The following is a 16,114-nucleotide window of genomic DNA, read 5'->3' on the forward strand; positions in this document are numbered from 1 at the left end:
GGTGCACATCCATCACTGTTATTAATATTTTAAAACTGTATCTAAGTCCAGCTTTACCTTTAGGCACTACATGTATTTCCATTAGTGATCTCAAATCCCATACAGCTAAATTAGAGGAGGAACAGAGTAGGCCCCTCTTCTGTATGTATCCAACAGAGAACCATACAAGCTAAGGAAAGCTCTCTATGTACACCACACCCAGAAGAGAAATGCAGCTCTTCATTCCCTCTTCTGCTAGCCCCTAGCACGCTACTACAAGTAAATTGCAGGCTAATGTCTGGGAGGAGAGTTACAAGACTGAGTAAAGTGCAATGCCTACATATTATGTGATGGACCCATTCTAGGACCCCTTCTGTAAATTTCTGCATTTAATCTGGAATCCTATTTTTCTTACGTAAAATGAATGGTTTCTTAATCTTTCAGCAGAAGCATATCATAGAGTCATGCTGGAGAACCTAGCGATGCCTAGAGAAGTGTCTTCTTTAGGTCCCCAGCATGATTCTACTGTCAATGTCTAGTAGAACTGAGCTTCCTGTAGAAAAGTCACATTGTTTTTCCAGCAGAAGTTGACCACAAAATTGTGCTGGATGCCTAGAGAAAACACTTATCTAGGTACTACGAGATCCTCCAGAAAAATTCTACGGTATTCAAAGCACTTCACATATAACTGAAACCACGTTCAATGAGCTTCTGTAATAAACAGGCCTACTTTACCAGGTTTTCAAATCCAGCAGTTTAATTCTTGAATTATTGAAACCAATTCACAAACCCAAGTATTGGACATAAACTGATGAAAATACTGCAAATTGAAAACCTCAAAACTTGTAATACATCCAGTTGAATTAAACTACTGAAAGAAACAAAAAACAAAGGAAATTTTCCATTTTTCACATTCTCTTCTTCCTGGAAACATGTGATGGGGAAGATGGTGCAGTATTTTCTTTTAGAATGATAAATAAAAATGTAAAACAATATAGCAATTACTCCAAATTATTTTGAAAAAACTATGTAAGAAAATAAGACTTCTATATAAGAGTATGTTAGTATCAGATCTTTAAAGTATTTGCTCTTGGGTTTATTTTTTCAGCTTTTTCTACAGGGATGAATGCATTATGTCTGGCTGATACTAGAGGCCTAATGGAGAGAAAGTGTTCTTTATTTTGTTACTGTTGCAAGTTTTTGTTGTTCGGGCAGGGGGGAGTTGCCTACTACTCAGAATAGCAAAACCAATGTTGCTTACATTTCAGGACCTTGAAGAAGTTGAATTTTAATACATTAAACATCATAATTCTATGCCAAATCAAGTTGTATATAATGTTATGCTTCTAAAGAAACAATATGATTTTTTACTGTAAAAGGTTATAATACTGCATTTCTACTTGTTTTTATGAAATCCGTTTTTTCAGGAGGAAAAGGGAGAACATGTTTTCTCTTGTTCAAATTACTGAAAAATGTTCCATCTATTGATTAGAACAGCAACACTCCTCCCTGGGAAACTCATGTTTAACAATCAGCATCTTTAACTGTCCAATGTCTCAGCAATATGCAGGTAAAAATACATTATTCCTATGTGCTTTTGTTTATGACCATGACTTCATCTTCACTAAAGATACCTTGCTCTTTCAAAGTAACCCAGTCCATTACCTCCTGCTATTCTTTTGCCTAAAACAATCTCTTCAATTCCCTTCTCAAAGCCCATCTTCATGGTGAAGCTCTTTCCTTCACTACACAACAAGCAGCTTCAATTACAATTATACCACGAGATACTAACAATTATACTTCATATATGTCAATTCTAGTTCATTCCCCATGGTTGTAATATTGGTCATTTTTCCCTTGGGTGAAATTTTGAAATTCTTCTCAGGTTATCTTGGATGTGGCAATTATTTTTCCACAGTGTGCCAAGGATCATAACTATATTTGTGTGCTATGATTGTTTTTCTTTCCTGGAAACCTGTCAGGAATGGGTAGCCAACAGCTTAGGGACTGACATCAGTCTAGAGGTCACTACTTTGAGTAGCACCACTCTGAAGTGTTATGGACAGTCATAGTGTTAGATAAAAATTACTATAGCTATTAGTAATTATTAATGCAGTATCTTCAAAAAGCTAACAGGGAGCTTGTTACAACTGAGACCTGAGAACAGTTTCAGACTTAGTGGCTAGACACTAACTTTCAGAATCAGAACCATCATATTAAACAAAAGGAATCAAACTAGGACATTATTGTCAATTGATTATATGTAGAATGGGCACTACAGTCAACTTTAGAGCATGAACTATTCACTTCCCCCCTATTGGCCTAAAAACGTAAACATATGGGACTTTTTTTTTTTTGCATGGGACAGTTTACTACAAAATTATGCTATAACAATTGCAAGAGCTGTATATTTTAGAATTAAAAAAGAATTCAAATAATTACTACTGATAGGGTAGAAGGGCTAAATACTCTGAATGTACCAGATCCTGTTCGATCTTGGAAGCTAAGCAGGATTAGCTCTGGTTAGTACTTGGGTAGAAGACCACGAATGAATACTAAGGGCTGTAGGTTTCATCAGAGGAAGGAACTTACAAAACTATCCCTGAGCATTCCTTATGAAATTCATGGGGCCGCTAGAAGTTAACAGGCAATTTGAAGGCACATATAAACACACAAATCATATCAAAATCCATAATTTTGGCTCCAAAACCTGCCCTCCACTTATACATGAGGTGAACATATAAACAAGTATAATTAGCTAGATTCTCAAATGTAATTTCAAATCAACCATTTATTCCACGATATTTTTGATTTCTAGGTATGGATATAAATGTAGGATGGTTAGGAAAGTTAGAGGGGGAAATCAACACATTTAAAATGTAATGCCGGGGCAGAGATCTATGAATTCCACAGACTACAAAAATGGCAAGCAACTAGATCTTCAGGCAAATCAAGCCTGAACCTCTCGCTGGAAACCAAAATGATTCAACTGGGGCTACCACACTTTGGATCTGTCACGACAAGACATTACTCACTGGGAAAGATGCTGCTGCTAATAAATTGAAAGGCAGTAGTAGGAAAAGGGGAAGACTCCCAAGTGCAGTTGAATATACCAAATCAAGGAAGTCAAGACACCAAGTTTGCAAAATCTGTGCAAGGCTGTTAATCATCTGTGGAAGGCTGTTAATAACAGCATCTTTTGAAGGGTTCCTAGAACTGATATAAATTAAAGTCGCCATTAGGCTGAGAATTGCGGTATATAAGCGAAGTAAATAAATAAATAATAATAAATAAATAAAGTTGACTTGAAAGAATTAGTATCATCATAAAAATTCAGAAATCTATACAATCAAGAGTCTGTACAAAAGCCATTTTATAGAGAAGGCCAGTTGTACTGGGAAGATGAGAAGAAGAAATGTACTGGGCCATAGTCCTTTTTCAGATACAGTGTAAATTTCCTATGATGTCTGTGCTATTTTTAAACAGTAATTGCATAGCCACTTATCTGGATGTCTGTGAATAGGTGTATCAATATCTACTTCTAAGTAGTCAACAAATGATTGCATTTAGTTTGCAAATCAATAAAAATATGTTCACTTCATTGTTCCCCAAATTATATGTTAATGTTGTATCCAACCCACAAGAAAATGCTGAGAAATATTTAATAGGATATACACATATCCAATTTACATGCCATATACTTCAGCTATGAGAGGAGTCGTCCCTGTTCAAATGTCAGAAGTATGTGCTTTCCATAGACTCTGGAATACCACCAAGGGCCACTCATTAAGCTGAGAAATGAGTTAGCGTGTGAAATCCAATGTACTTGCCCATCCCATTACTCCATAGAGCTGGTGAAGCACATGATTAAGAGTAAGAGCTGATCTAGAACACCTCCTAGTTCAAGTTTCAGTACAGACAAGAACTCCATGAGTGCCCTTTTGAAAGCCACCCTTAGCTTCTACCACATATCTGTAAAATGAAAATGCTGGTATAGCTTACAGTTGCATTATAAAACATTCTAAAACCGGAATATGTGGGACTCCATAAAGGTATTCATTAAATTCTTCTAAAAATGCCTGAGACTGAATCATGGTTCTCATCATATACAATAAGCAAAGACGCTATTGTTGGAAGAATACATTGCACAATGAGTACACAACTGATCACATTTTAACAAAACAGTGTGATGTTTTTAATTTTAAATCCTGTTAATTCTTACCATAAAAAATCACCTACAGAACTTGCAATTGATCTCTTCCATTAGTAGTTTCAATTCAAAACAATGTAAGCTAGAGATTTGAGTGGGGTTATAGAAGTTACAGTTTTTTTATGAATGGTATTTCTACGCTGGCATATCAGAAGAATCTAACTTCCAGAACAACCTTCCAGTTTCTATTTAAATAAAAATCTTTACTACGGTTCAACTTTTTAGATAAATCATCCTTTTCAAATTAATCAATCCAAGGACTCACATCATAAACACAGTTATACTATAAGAGTCCCACTAAAACAATGGTTCCCAACCTTTTTTTTTTTTCGACCAGGGACCACTTGACCATAGACCACTTTGACCAGGGACCATTTTCCAAAGGGTTACGAATGAGTTTTTGGTCAACTTTAGATTCAGTTTGGAGTGCTGATTCAGAAAATTGCACTGGATAGACCACTTCAGCTTTAGTTTCTGATACAGAACATATGCCATGGTCAGTGATAGGGAAGGAGTGGCAGGGTTGCAAAAGGAGCAGAAATAAAATAAAGTAAAATAAAGAGGAAGGAGATTTGCGGATCAGATTTTCATCCTCAGGCCCACTGATGTCACATGGCCCACAGGTTAAGAACCACTACACTAAAATCAACAAAGTAAAACCAACAGAATTGTAGGGGTAATAAATTTTTCAATAGCAGAAAGGTACTCTATTTAGCATTTTTCTAAGACCAAAGACTAAGTAATTAAACAGTTTTCACTTAAACACTACATTCCACACTTCTCAAACAACCCATAGAGCAAAGGTTTAAAACTTAAATTGAGGTCACAGGCAAAGGAGAAAGTGGAAACATACTTCAAGGCACTTCAAAAGGAGAATATCTATCCAACTTACTTGTACCCTGTATTAAAAAGTTAATCCATTCATCAGAAATGTATCATAATTACTTGTAACATTTGCATTCTAGCTTTACTCCAAAGGGCTCCTGAATGTACATATTGTCCACCTTAACATTTTCTTCCTTACAACAACTGCCAGTGAAAATTATGACCATGGAAGTGTGGGTCCAAATTCTGGAGGACCAAGTCCTGATTCACAATTCTAGCACTTTTAAAACAAAACTTTTGAGAACAGAAATCAAGCAAAGCAGTTTACCAAAAAAAATCAGAAGAAACAAGAGAAATAAAATATCATTTCTTGATCTAGATTTACTAGTCAATTATGCCTCTAACCATCTGTTAATGCATTACAGCATTGATTTCCTATTTCTTTAGACTTTGGGGTAAGCCATTTCATAGTTCCTGTGAACCCACAACCCCTAGAAACTCTTAAATCATATCTATAATCTTTTCCAATTGCAAGGAAGTAAATATTACCCAACTATTTAAATATCTGCATATCTTTACAGTTTATATTCAACAAAATATGAATTATAAAAATGCAAAATAGGAAATACCAAATTATTACACACGCACTCAACCTTTGCTGAAAAATCCTATTACACAGAAAAAAACAGGGGAATAGTGACAAATCCCACCTCAGCAAGACTTTCAGGCTGTGGGATAAACTATCCCACAAGATGAAACTTAGTGGTCCAAGTCCAACAACCATAAGCAAATGCCATTTTTTCAGCATGAAAGGATAACACTGAAGGAATTTCTGTTTCTCTTGGTACTAACTCCAAGGTAACCACAAATAATGTGTTACAGAGATACAACATTTGCTGCTGAGAGGCTTTATGTCATATGACGTCTACAGCAGTTATAGCATGACACGCTGCAGAAAAGTGAATGCATTTAACATGGAGTAGTAGGCAACTAAGGTCTGTGAGGCCTGTCAGGTTCTCATACAACTGGCTAGAATTTTTTCAGGGTTAACTGACTTATCTGTAGCAGTCATCTGAGTCATGTGTTATTTTAATAACCTTTCCAAACAGAAGACAATTGGGACTGCAAAGTTTGGAACGAAAAAATGCATGTCCTTGTGCAAGGTATCTTATCCTATAAGATCACAGAAGAAAACAATATAACTGAACAGTATGGCTCCCTGTGTGCATTACTATTCTTCCTACACTAATGTCTAAGGGCATCATGATAGCAAAATAAGTTTTTAAATGAATGAAAACATGAGCTTGTCTTAAAATTTGTATCTGACTGAACACCTATGACAGATTAATACATCTAGAATCAAATTACAAAATAATAACAGTTCTTCTAAACCATCTCTGTGTGTGTGTGTAGTGTATTTTACAAACTAACCATAGGCAACCCTCAAGTTACAAACAAGATGGGTTCTGTGGATTTGTTCTTTAGTTGAATTTGCATGTAAGGTGGACCAGATACATTTTAAGCGTAACTCCAGCCACATGTGTGTATAGCTTTGGATAGCATAGGGAAGGGTTAACACCCCTGTGGTGTTTGCTTTGCTGTCTGTGCCTGTTCAGCAGATTTCACCTCACTTTCTGTCCCTGTCATATTTGGATTTTGAAAAATTGGGCTTGTTATGGAAACAAAGTCTGCTGAGAAAGCTTCAGTGGAGACACCCTTTCACCATAACTCTTTCAGGAGTGAACTTCCCTTCCTATAGGTAGAATTCCCTCACTTCCTGTTGTCTCAGCTACATTCTTAACTATGAGTTATTTGTAAGTTGGATATTTGTAACTTGGGAGGGCTGCCTGTATACCATCAGTAAATTGAATGAATTTACATCTTTGGAGTGGGGAAAAAGTGGAATGGGCTGGGAAACTAGCATATGAATGCCTTCAGTTCTGCATGACCTGAGAATTCCCAGTTTACAAGCTCAATTTAACTTACAAACCAACCATGCATGTTCAGTATTTTCTAACTAGTGACAAATCATCCTAAATAAACTTGCTTAGAAACTCACAAGTCCACATCCTAAAAAATGTAAGCAACTTTATGCCCTTAAAATATAACATAATCTGAAACCAGGGCACTACCATTACAAGCATACAATCAATGTCATTAACCAATGAAAAACAGAAAAACATGACAGTGCTCATATTCAGCTTCAAGCCTGCACATCTAAACTAGATGATAAATCACAGGAACACAGATTAAAACCAAAGTCAAGTTACCGTATATTCCGGGGTACAAGACGACTTTCTAAGCCTGAAAAATCATCTCAAAAATGGGGAGTCGTCTTGTACCCCGGCATAAATTTTTTTGGATCATTTTTCCCTCGTGTCCCTCGCCCTTGGCATCCCCGCGTGGTGGAGCCTGAGGAGGAGGGAGGGCAGGAGGAGGGAGGGAGGGGAGGAGGAGGAGCAGCGGCAGGCTTCGCTACCAAGCTGGCAGCATGGTAGCCTACTGGGCTGTCTTCACCTTCGCAGGCATTGAGTTGGGTCCGCCTCCGCCCTCCATCTCAGTGTAGCTGCTGCAGGAGGGAGCCAAAGCCAGAGGGGCGGGGCCTCTCGCTGCTCCGCCCCGCCCCCGGTTCCGCCCCCGCCCCCGCTTCGTCTTCAACTCCTGCTGCTTTACCAGGCCGGCGAGGGTGTTTGCATGCAAAGCTAGCAGCAGACCAGTGGCGGAGGGGACAGCACAGCATGCAAACACCCTCGCCGGCCTGGTAAAGCAGCAGGAGTTGAAGACGGAGCGGGGGGGGGCGGAACCGGGGGCGGGGCGGAGCAGCGAGAGGCCCCGCCCCTCTGGCTTTGGCTCCCTCCTGCAGCAGCTACACTGAGATGGAGGGCGGAGGCGGACCCAACTCAATGCCTGCGAAGGTGAAGACAGCCCAGTAGACTACCATGCTGCCAGCTTGGTAGCGAAGCCTGCCGCTCCTCCTCCTCGCCCCCTCCCTCCCTGCGCCCCCCCCCCCATGACTTCCTCTCACATATTTACATAGGGTCTCATCATGTCTCCTCTCAGCCTTCTCCAGGCTAAACATGCCCAGCTCTTTAAGCCACTCCTCATAGGGCTTGATCTCCAGACCCTTGACCTGCTCTCTCCTCCCTATGACTTCTTCTCACATATTTATACATTTATTTATTTATTTATTTATTTATTTATTATTTGCACTTGTTAACCGCCACTCTCAGCCCGAGGGCGACTCGTGGCGGTGTACAGAACATAGAAAAGACAACAATTTACATTAGATCAAGACCATAACACAACATCTAAAAATCCGCTTCGTCTAGTTTGGGGTCATAGTCAATCTCATAGTCATAGTCCATTCCGGTGGTCATTCCAAAAAACAGAGCACTTAGTTGAAGGCCTTTTCGAAGAGCCAGGTTTTCAGGCCCTTGCGGAAGGCCATGAGGGAAGGCGCCTGTCTGATTTCAGCAGGGAGGGAGTTCCATAGCCGGGGGGCCACCACCGAGAAGGCCCGCTCTCTCGTCCCCGCCAAGCGTGGGTCCCCGCCAAGCGTGGGTACATGGCTCTTATCATGTATCCTCTCAGCCTTCTCTTCTTCAGGCTAAACATACTCAGCTCTTTAAGCCACTCCTCATAGGGCTTGTTCTCCAGACCCTTGATCTGCTCTCTCCTCCCTATGACTTCTTCTCACATATTTATACATGGCTCTCATCATGTCTCCTCTCAGCCTTCTCTTCTTCAGACTAAACATACCCAGCTCTTTAAGCCGCTCCTCATAGGGCTTGTTCTCCAGACCCTTGATCATTTTAGTCACCCTCTTCCTCTGGACACATTCCAGCTTATCAACATCTCCCTTCAGTTGTGGTGCCCAGAATTGGACACAGTGTGACTCCAGATGTTGTCTAACCAAGTCAGAATAGAGCATGGGGAGCATGACTTCCCTGGATCTAGACACTATGCTCCTATTGATGCAGGCCAAAATCCAATTGGTTTTTTTTGTTTTTGTTTTTTTTGCCACCGCATGACATTGTTGGCTCATGTTTAACTTGTTGTCCACGAGGACCCCAAGATCTTTTTCACACATACCGCTCTCGAGCCACGCGTCCCCCATCCTGTATCTTTGCATTTCATTTTTGACAGAAGTCAAACTGGAAAGCTCTTATTGACCCAGGGTCCCCTTTCCTCTTCTCTGATCTCTTTTCCCCTTCTAACAATTAAACATCACCTGGCTATGTTCTTGAGAAACTCTAAAACAATTCAAGCTGTCACGGTGATTTAAAGATGAAGACATGTCAAGATGTGACCCAGTAAACATGTGCCATGCCAAATGCTACATTTCTGAAGGATGAGGGTCCAATCTGCCCCTCTCTTCTGATAGGAAGTTGTGATTTATAAAGACTGCTTATAGATAAAAATTCTACAAATGCTTTGCCTTCACCTCAGTACTCATCGTACAAAGCCTGACTTCTATTTGCATGCAAGCTTCTATGCCAACATACATGTAATCTGAACCATTTAAAGCCTGCTTTCATACTTGCCAGCATGATGGAAATGACCCAGAGCGTAAATGAAATTCAAGGGAGGAAGAGCAACTATAATGTCCAATGTAAGGTACAATGTCCCTTTCATAGGAACCTGCATGTCAGAAGCATTTGAATTCAAATTACCATATTGAATTCAAATCTGATTTTTTTTAAAATTTATTTGGTGTGCATTGGAAGAGGGGTGGTCTTATACGGCGAGTATATCCCAAACTCTATATTTTAACTGGAAAAATTGGGGGTCGTCTTATACGCCCAGTCGTCTTATATGCCGGAATATACGGTAAATACTGTGGGCACCTGCTAGCCACTGGGGCTTAATTCCAGGACCCATCCACCCCACCCACCTCCATTAGAGGATTGTGCCATACATAAATCATACTGCAATTCATTCTACCAGCTTCTCTCTCTCCTATTCCAGTTTGCTATCTACATACATTTTATTTATGTTTCATAGTATCTCACTCCAACCTTGAAGTCCATATGCACACTGCAGTGATCTATTCTACACTGCCTTAAGTTGTATTACCATCTGAAAATTTGTTAAATTAGTGTTGAGATCCTAAGGTTTGAAGCTACTTGCATATTATTTTACTCAAAGGTTCTCTGCTGAACTGTAGTATTCATTAAAGTTCAAACTAGCAAAGGTGCTATAATAGCTTCACTTTAGGAGGAACCCCATAATTTCTATCCAATTGATAGAGACCTAAGAAAACAAAAGAGGTTTATACTATTTAAATGTCTGAAAAATTATTATCAAAGTGGTTAATATATTTTATGGAAGTAAGGATTATTGTGGGGTGTGATCTACTAGCAAAGAACAGATAGGGCCTCATTTTATGGCTGAGAGTCTGTTTTGGGCCTTCTTCTAGATGCTATCCCAGGTCACAAAAAACACTTTCAAGCTCATTTCATTAAAGAGGAGGGGGCTAGTTCTTTTTATCCATATCATGAAGTAGGTGCAAAACAGGATAATTAGCCAAATACTGTTTCTAGCTCAAGGATCTTCTTTACCTTGACTGCAGAACAGTTATACTTTAAATTCCACCAATACCACTAATTCACAGAAAGTTTCTTGAATATGTTATAAAAATACAAACCTTTAACAAAAATTCAAGTAACTTATTTTCCCTAAAGCTAATCAAATAGATCTGATTTAGTTCCAACTTCATAATCTCCAACTGTTTATGTTGCAAATGCCCCTTTAAAAGGAAACAGAAAAAGCAATGCCACAAAAGTAAAAGAGTGGAATAATTATCCAAAGCTACCATTGTTTGATTTATGCTCACTGCTGCCAAGCTGCAGAAATGTTTGCAGTACTTGGTCTAGGAAAGCGGGGGAGGGGGGATAACTGTTCCTCCTCCAGCTATTTTGGCTTACAGCTTTCATCAGCTCCATATACAATTAATATAAGAGATTGATGAAGCAATAGTCAAAAGAATTTGGAAATCCAAAGTATCCACACATTTGTGGATACTTGAGTCGCCCCTGGGCTGAGAATTGCAGTATATAAGCGAAGTAAATAAATAAATAAATACATTGTTTTGATCCACAAAAGATGGGAAGACTGAAATATACCAAAGACACAACTCACTGGCACTGCAAATTATGCCTGAAAAGAAAATAGTGAAGGAACTAGCATTCATCAGAATATCACTACCTAAATAGTTCAATCCAGTCTGAACTCCCCAGGTATTTAAGTCAGTAGTACTTGGAACGTATTTTCCATCAGAATAGGAAGAAATATGACACAATAATATTGGAGCTATGCTCTCTGGTCAAACAACACGTTCACAAAGAAGGTGGTGTTAGAAGAGACCAAAATATATTAAGCTTTGTTTGTGAGTGAAATTGTTGTGTAAGTGAACAATATCTATTGGGAATACTGTCTGTTAAAGAGTGTGCTGAAATTAGCAAGACTGTAGATCTTGCTCCCAGCAATCTGAAGACCTCTATACCAGGTGAGCTCATGAAGGCTACATTACTCATTCATGAAAAGAATACATAGTAATACCATGCTACAGTGTGACCCCCCACATCTGCTGAAGCTATGCTCCAAGACACCCTGTGGATACCCAAAACAATAGTTAATAGTGAACCCTATATTTTCACTATACATGGGCTAGAAGCCTACCATAAGACAAGCAAACCTACATAGGCCCATGAACACTTCAGGGAGGAATATATTTTGAAGCTTGGGTAAATGAAACCATGGATATCAAGTTTGTGGATAAAGTTTGTGGATTATAACTGTGCTGTTATAATATAAAATGGCTATACATATCAGCAACTTGTACCTAACTACAAAATGATTAATAAAAAAGCATTTATATTCCATTTTATTGATATTTTTATATACTAGTAAGCAAAATCAATTTAAGGTGTGTAGAATCCAAAGTAGGCACTAATTCTGAGGACAGCAAAAACTATCTACTGTGACTTTAGCCTCCAAAACATGCAGTCCTAAGTGAATTGCAGCAAGTAAACATTATCAGACTACATTAAAAACTGACATTGTTGAACATGCTAGATTATTTACTGCCACTGCATCTGCCATAAGGCATGACCTCCAATTTTGAAGGTGGAACGACAGCATTATTGCCAGGTGCTGCAGACCTCTATTTCTCCCTGAAGTCTGTAAAAGTTCATTATTCATCCAATTACATCATACAATCAAGCAGGAATGGCCATGAGCAGGTTCAGCAAATGCTTTCAACAATTCTGATGGGTTAGGTAAAAGTTTCCCCCTGACATTAAGCCTACTCGTGTCTGACTCTGGGAGATGGTGCTCATCTCTATTCCTAAGCCAAAGAGCCGGTGTTGTCCATAGATACTTCCAAGGTCATATGGCCAACATGACTGCATGGAGCGCCATTACCTTCCCACGGAAGCGTTACTTATTGTTTTACTCACATTTGCATGTTTTCAATGCAAACATGCCTACTTTGGAGTCTTCTGCTAGATTGCCAGAAACTGGGGCTAACAGCAGGATTACTCCCTGGATTCGAACCACCAACCTTTCGGTCAGCAAGTTCAGCAGGTCAGCAGTTTAACCCGCTGTGCCATCAGGAGATTCCTGATGGGTTAAAACCCCATCAATATGCCTGGGGTGAATTCTTCATTTCTAGGTTTCTCATTTTCCCCATGAGACTGTCTACAAAGTGTAGAAGCTATCATAATTTGGACTCTCTTTCCCCAATGCACCAAAAACATGTCGGAAATGGGGAAAGAGTATACCTACAAGAATGAAGTTTCCCACTACCACAGGTCTGGGCAAACTTGGGCCCTCTGGGTGTTTTGGGATTTCAACTCCCACAACTCCCAGCTGTTAGGAATTGTGGGAGCTGAAGTCCAAAACACCCATGCCTGCACTAGCATGTCCTCAAGTCCTGATTTTATTTATGCGAAATGGTGAGCAGGTGACTGCTGTTACATTCACACTGAAGTGAGCATAAGCCTCACACAGCTTATCAACCCTACTCACAAAATGGCACTGCCCTCCCACTGAACTCCAATTACAGTGGTGTGCTCTGGGGTATGGCTCCATGACTCCGGTTGATACATGGATGATGAAGCGGTTAGAAAAATGATGTCCCTTATACAAAATGGGCAAAGCAAGGGGTAGTATTTTTCAACCTGTGGGTCATTGGATCCGTGGATAGGGAGGGCAGAGTATAACAAACTAGGGCCTTTCCACACACTCAGAGTATCAAGACAGAAAATCTGCTTTGAACTGGGTTATCTTGAAGGATCACTACAATCTGAGCCCACACTGCCATATGTATATATTCCAGTTCAAAGTAGATAATGTGGGATTTTATTCTGCTATTCAATCTGAGCCCACACTGCCATATATTCCAGTTCAAAGTAGAAAATGTGGGATTTTATTCTGATATTCAGTCTGAGCCCACACTGCCATATATTCCAGTTCAATGTAGATAATGTGGGATTTGATTCTGCTATTCAGTCTGAGCCCACACTGCCATATATTCCAGTTCAAAGTCGATAATGTGGGATTTGATTCAGGCCCTAGGTAAATAAAAACGACTTTCAGTGTTAAATACTGACTCAATAGAAACAAAATGGAAAAGCCCTGTTGAGTTAACCTACATAGGGCTAAGCCCACGTGGACGTTTGGAAGACCTTTGTCCTGCATTCACCTCCTTTCCCTTCCCCCCAAGACAGGAAGGGTGGGAAGGTGGGGGGGGGGGCAGGGCGCGCGGCCCCGCTGCGGGAAAACCGCCCTCCCCGCAAAACGAACGGCAATACGTTACAGTTAGAAGTCGGCAGCCCACGCGGAAAGCGTTAGCTGAGACACTCGCCCAACTGAGAGGCCTAGCCGTTCCAACCAACCTCCCCTCCTCCTCCTCCCGCCCTTGACGTAGGCTTCCCTGCCACCTCCGCCCTCAGAGTCGAAGGGGCCCTAAAGGGGGGTGGGGAAACTCTCCCCCCCCCCCAGGATTTGGGACTGTGGGGGGGGGGGGAGAGCAGAGAGAGAAGCGGCTACCAGGTCCAAAGAACAAGCCAGGCCCCGGCTATATGAGAGTGTTCGTCACATGCTCGCTCCGAAAGAAAACCACGTTGCCTTTACTGCAGAGGAATGCCGGGAAAGGGAAGAAAAGGGAGGAAGGAAGGAAGGGAAAGGGGGAGGGGGGAGGAGAAGGACGCTCAGAACGCACAGGCGCGCGCACAGGGACAGAGGGGGGGGCGCCCCACTGGGCGGAGGAGCGTTAGGAAGGAGGCGACGGAACGCTCAAACCGCCGCCTGCACGCGGACGCCTCGAGCGCTGCGGAGGGAGGAAAGGAACCAAGGGAGGGAGGGAGGGGGGAAGAGAGAGGGAAGGAGGGAGAACTGCCGACGCCCCCTCCCTCCCTTTACTTAAAGCCGCAGGAGGAAGTCGCCAAGGCACATGGCCCTCGCGCGCAGACCCGCCCGCTCTCGCCCCAAAGCGCAAAATACACTCATCGTGTCTCCAAAAAGCGCAAAATACACCACACACACACACAAAATGGATTGGAAACGAATTGCAAGCCCCTTCCCTCCGCTGTCGTGGTGCCTCCCCTCCCCCTCTTCTTCTTAGTCTCCGCCCCAACGCCATTTAACGAGGGCTCTACCTATATTTAAGGAAAGGAAGCAGCGTGGGGAATAAAAGGGAAGGGAGCAGGAAGGGGAATCCCCACGCGCTCGTTAAAACGTGGTGGGACAGCTTAACCTCTAATGGCGAATCTGGGAGGAGGAAGAGGAGGAGGAAGGGCTCCCAAACACGAGGAAAGGGGGAGGAGGAGGAGGAAGGGGGCGCTGTTCGGGCTGCGAACCCGCCCCATTCTCTCTCCCTCCCCCCTCCCTCCAAGATGTCTGAATCACGCCAAGCCCGCATGGCCCCATCTCCTCCCCTTTGGCTCCCACTTCTGATACTCTATCAAAAGATTTCCATAAGGGTCGCGGAGGGGGAGGAAGAAGAGGAGGGCAGGGTGGGCGCCGCCGGACAAAGGCGGGGTGGAGTTTGACGGGCGAGGGAATGTCACCATCTTGCAGGAGGAGGCCAGGGAGGCTCTTATTTGGCTGTCTTCCCCCAATCGCCCCCGTGTGGACCCACCTGGAGGCGACTGCCCGTTGAGGGCGACGAGCGCGGCGGGGGCGTTCTTGGTCCAGGGGTTCACCTTGGGCGGCGGGGCCTCGATGAACTCCTTGCGCCCGACGCCGCCCTCCTCGCCGCTGGAGCTGCTGTTGCTGCTGCTGGTGGTGGTCTCGCTGCTGCTCCGCTGCTGCAGGAGGTTCTCCTTCTCCTGGTTGTTGCTCTCCTCCTTCTGCTGCTTGATGCTGGGCGGCTTCAGGAGGGCCCCGTTCCGGCGCGGATGCGGCTCGCCTTCCTTGCTGCTGCAGCAGCTGTCGGGCCCGCCGCCCTCCTTGCCGCCGCCCTCCTCCTCCTCGCCGCCACCGCCGTCGGCCTCCTTCTCTCCGCGGGGCGCGAGGCGCTGCTCTCCCTTCTCTCCCGGGGACTTCTTGAGGACGAGGCCGCCGCCCCCGCCGCCGTGCTCCTCGGAAGGCAGCAGAGGGCTGGGCGGCGGGAGGGGCTCCACCTGGGTCGCCATCTGCGCCCCGGAGCCGGCCCGCTCCCCCTTCCTCACTTCTTCCTTTCCTTGCTTGCTTGCTTCCCCCTCCTCCCTCCTTTGCAAGCCCGCCTCGCCCGAGAGCTTTCTTTCCAACCCTCTCTCGGTGAAAGGGCGCAGCGGGAGCCCCAAGACGCCGGCTTCCTGCTCTCACGCCCCCCTCCCTTTGAAGCCCAACCCCCGCCTCGCCGCCCCCCTCCCCTCCCGCTCCCCCGGTTCTCCTCTAATGCCAATGCCCCCGCCGCCGCAGCAGCAGCAATATGGAGAAGCAAGGAGACCACGCGACTGGCCCGGCCAGAGCGAGCGCGCGCGCGCAGCCAGCTCCGCCCGCGTTATCCAGGCCCGGGGAAGGAGGGAGCGCGCGCGCATACAACACACGCACACGCACAGACGCCTTCACGCAGGCAGGCGCGCGCACACACGCACGCTCACGCTCTTTCCC

The 16,114-nt window shown here is 43.3% G+C and overlaps 1 protein-coding gene across 2 annotated transcripts in view; it reads right to left on the bottom strand.

Annotated features, from left to right (window-relative positions):
• Nucleotides 1-15,845, bottom strand: part of LARP1 (La ribonucleoprotein 1, translational regulator) — a 92,748-nt gene extending 76,903 nt beyond the window's left edge. For both annotated transcript variants that reach the window (XM_060765521.2, XM_060765519.2), the window contains exon 1: nt 15,159-15,845. In XM_060765521.2, the coding sequence (XP_060621504.2) occupies nt 15,159-15,654 (496 nt within the window). In that variant the 5' untranslated portion in view covers nt 15,655-15,845. The remainder of the gene's footprint in view (nt 1-15,158) is intronic.
• Between the last annotated feature and the right edge of the window lie 269 nt (nt 15,846-16,114).

Source organism: Anolis sagrei, chromosome 2 (genome assembly GCF_037176765.1).
Source record: "Anolis sagrei isolate rAnoSag1 chromosome 2, rAnoSag1.mat, whole genome shotgun sequence".
Taxonomy (NCBI): Eukaryota; Metazoa; Chordata; class Lepidosauria; order Squamata; family Dactyloidae; genus Anolis; species Anolis sagrei.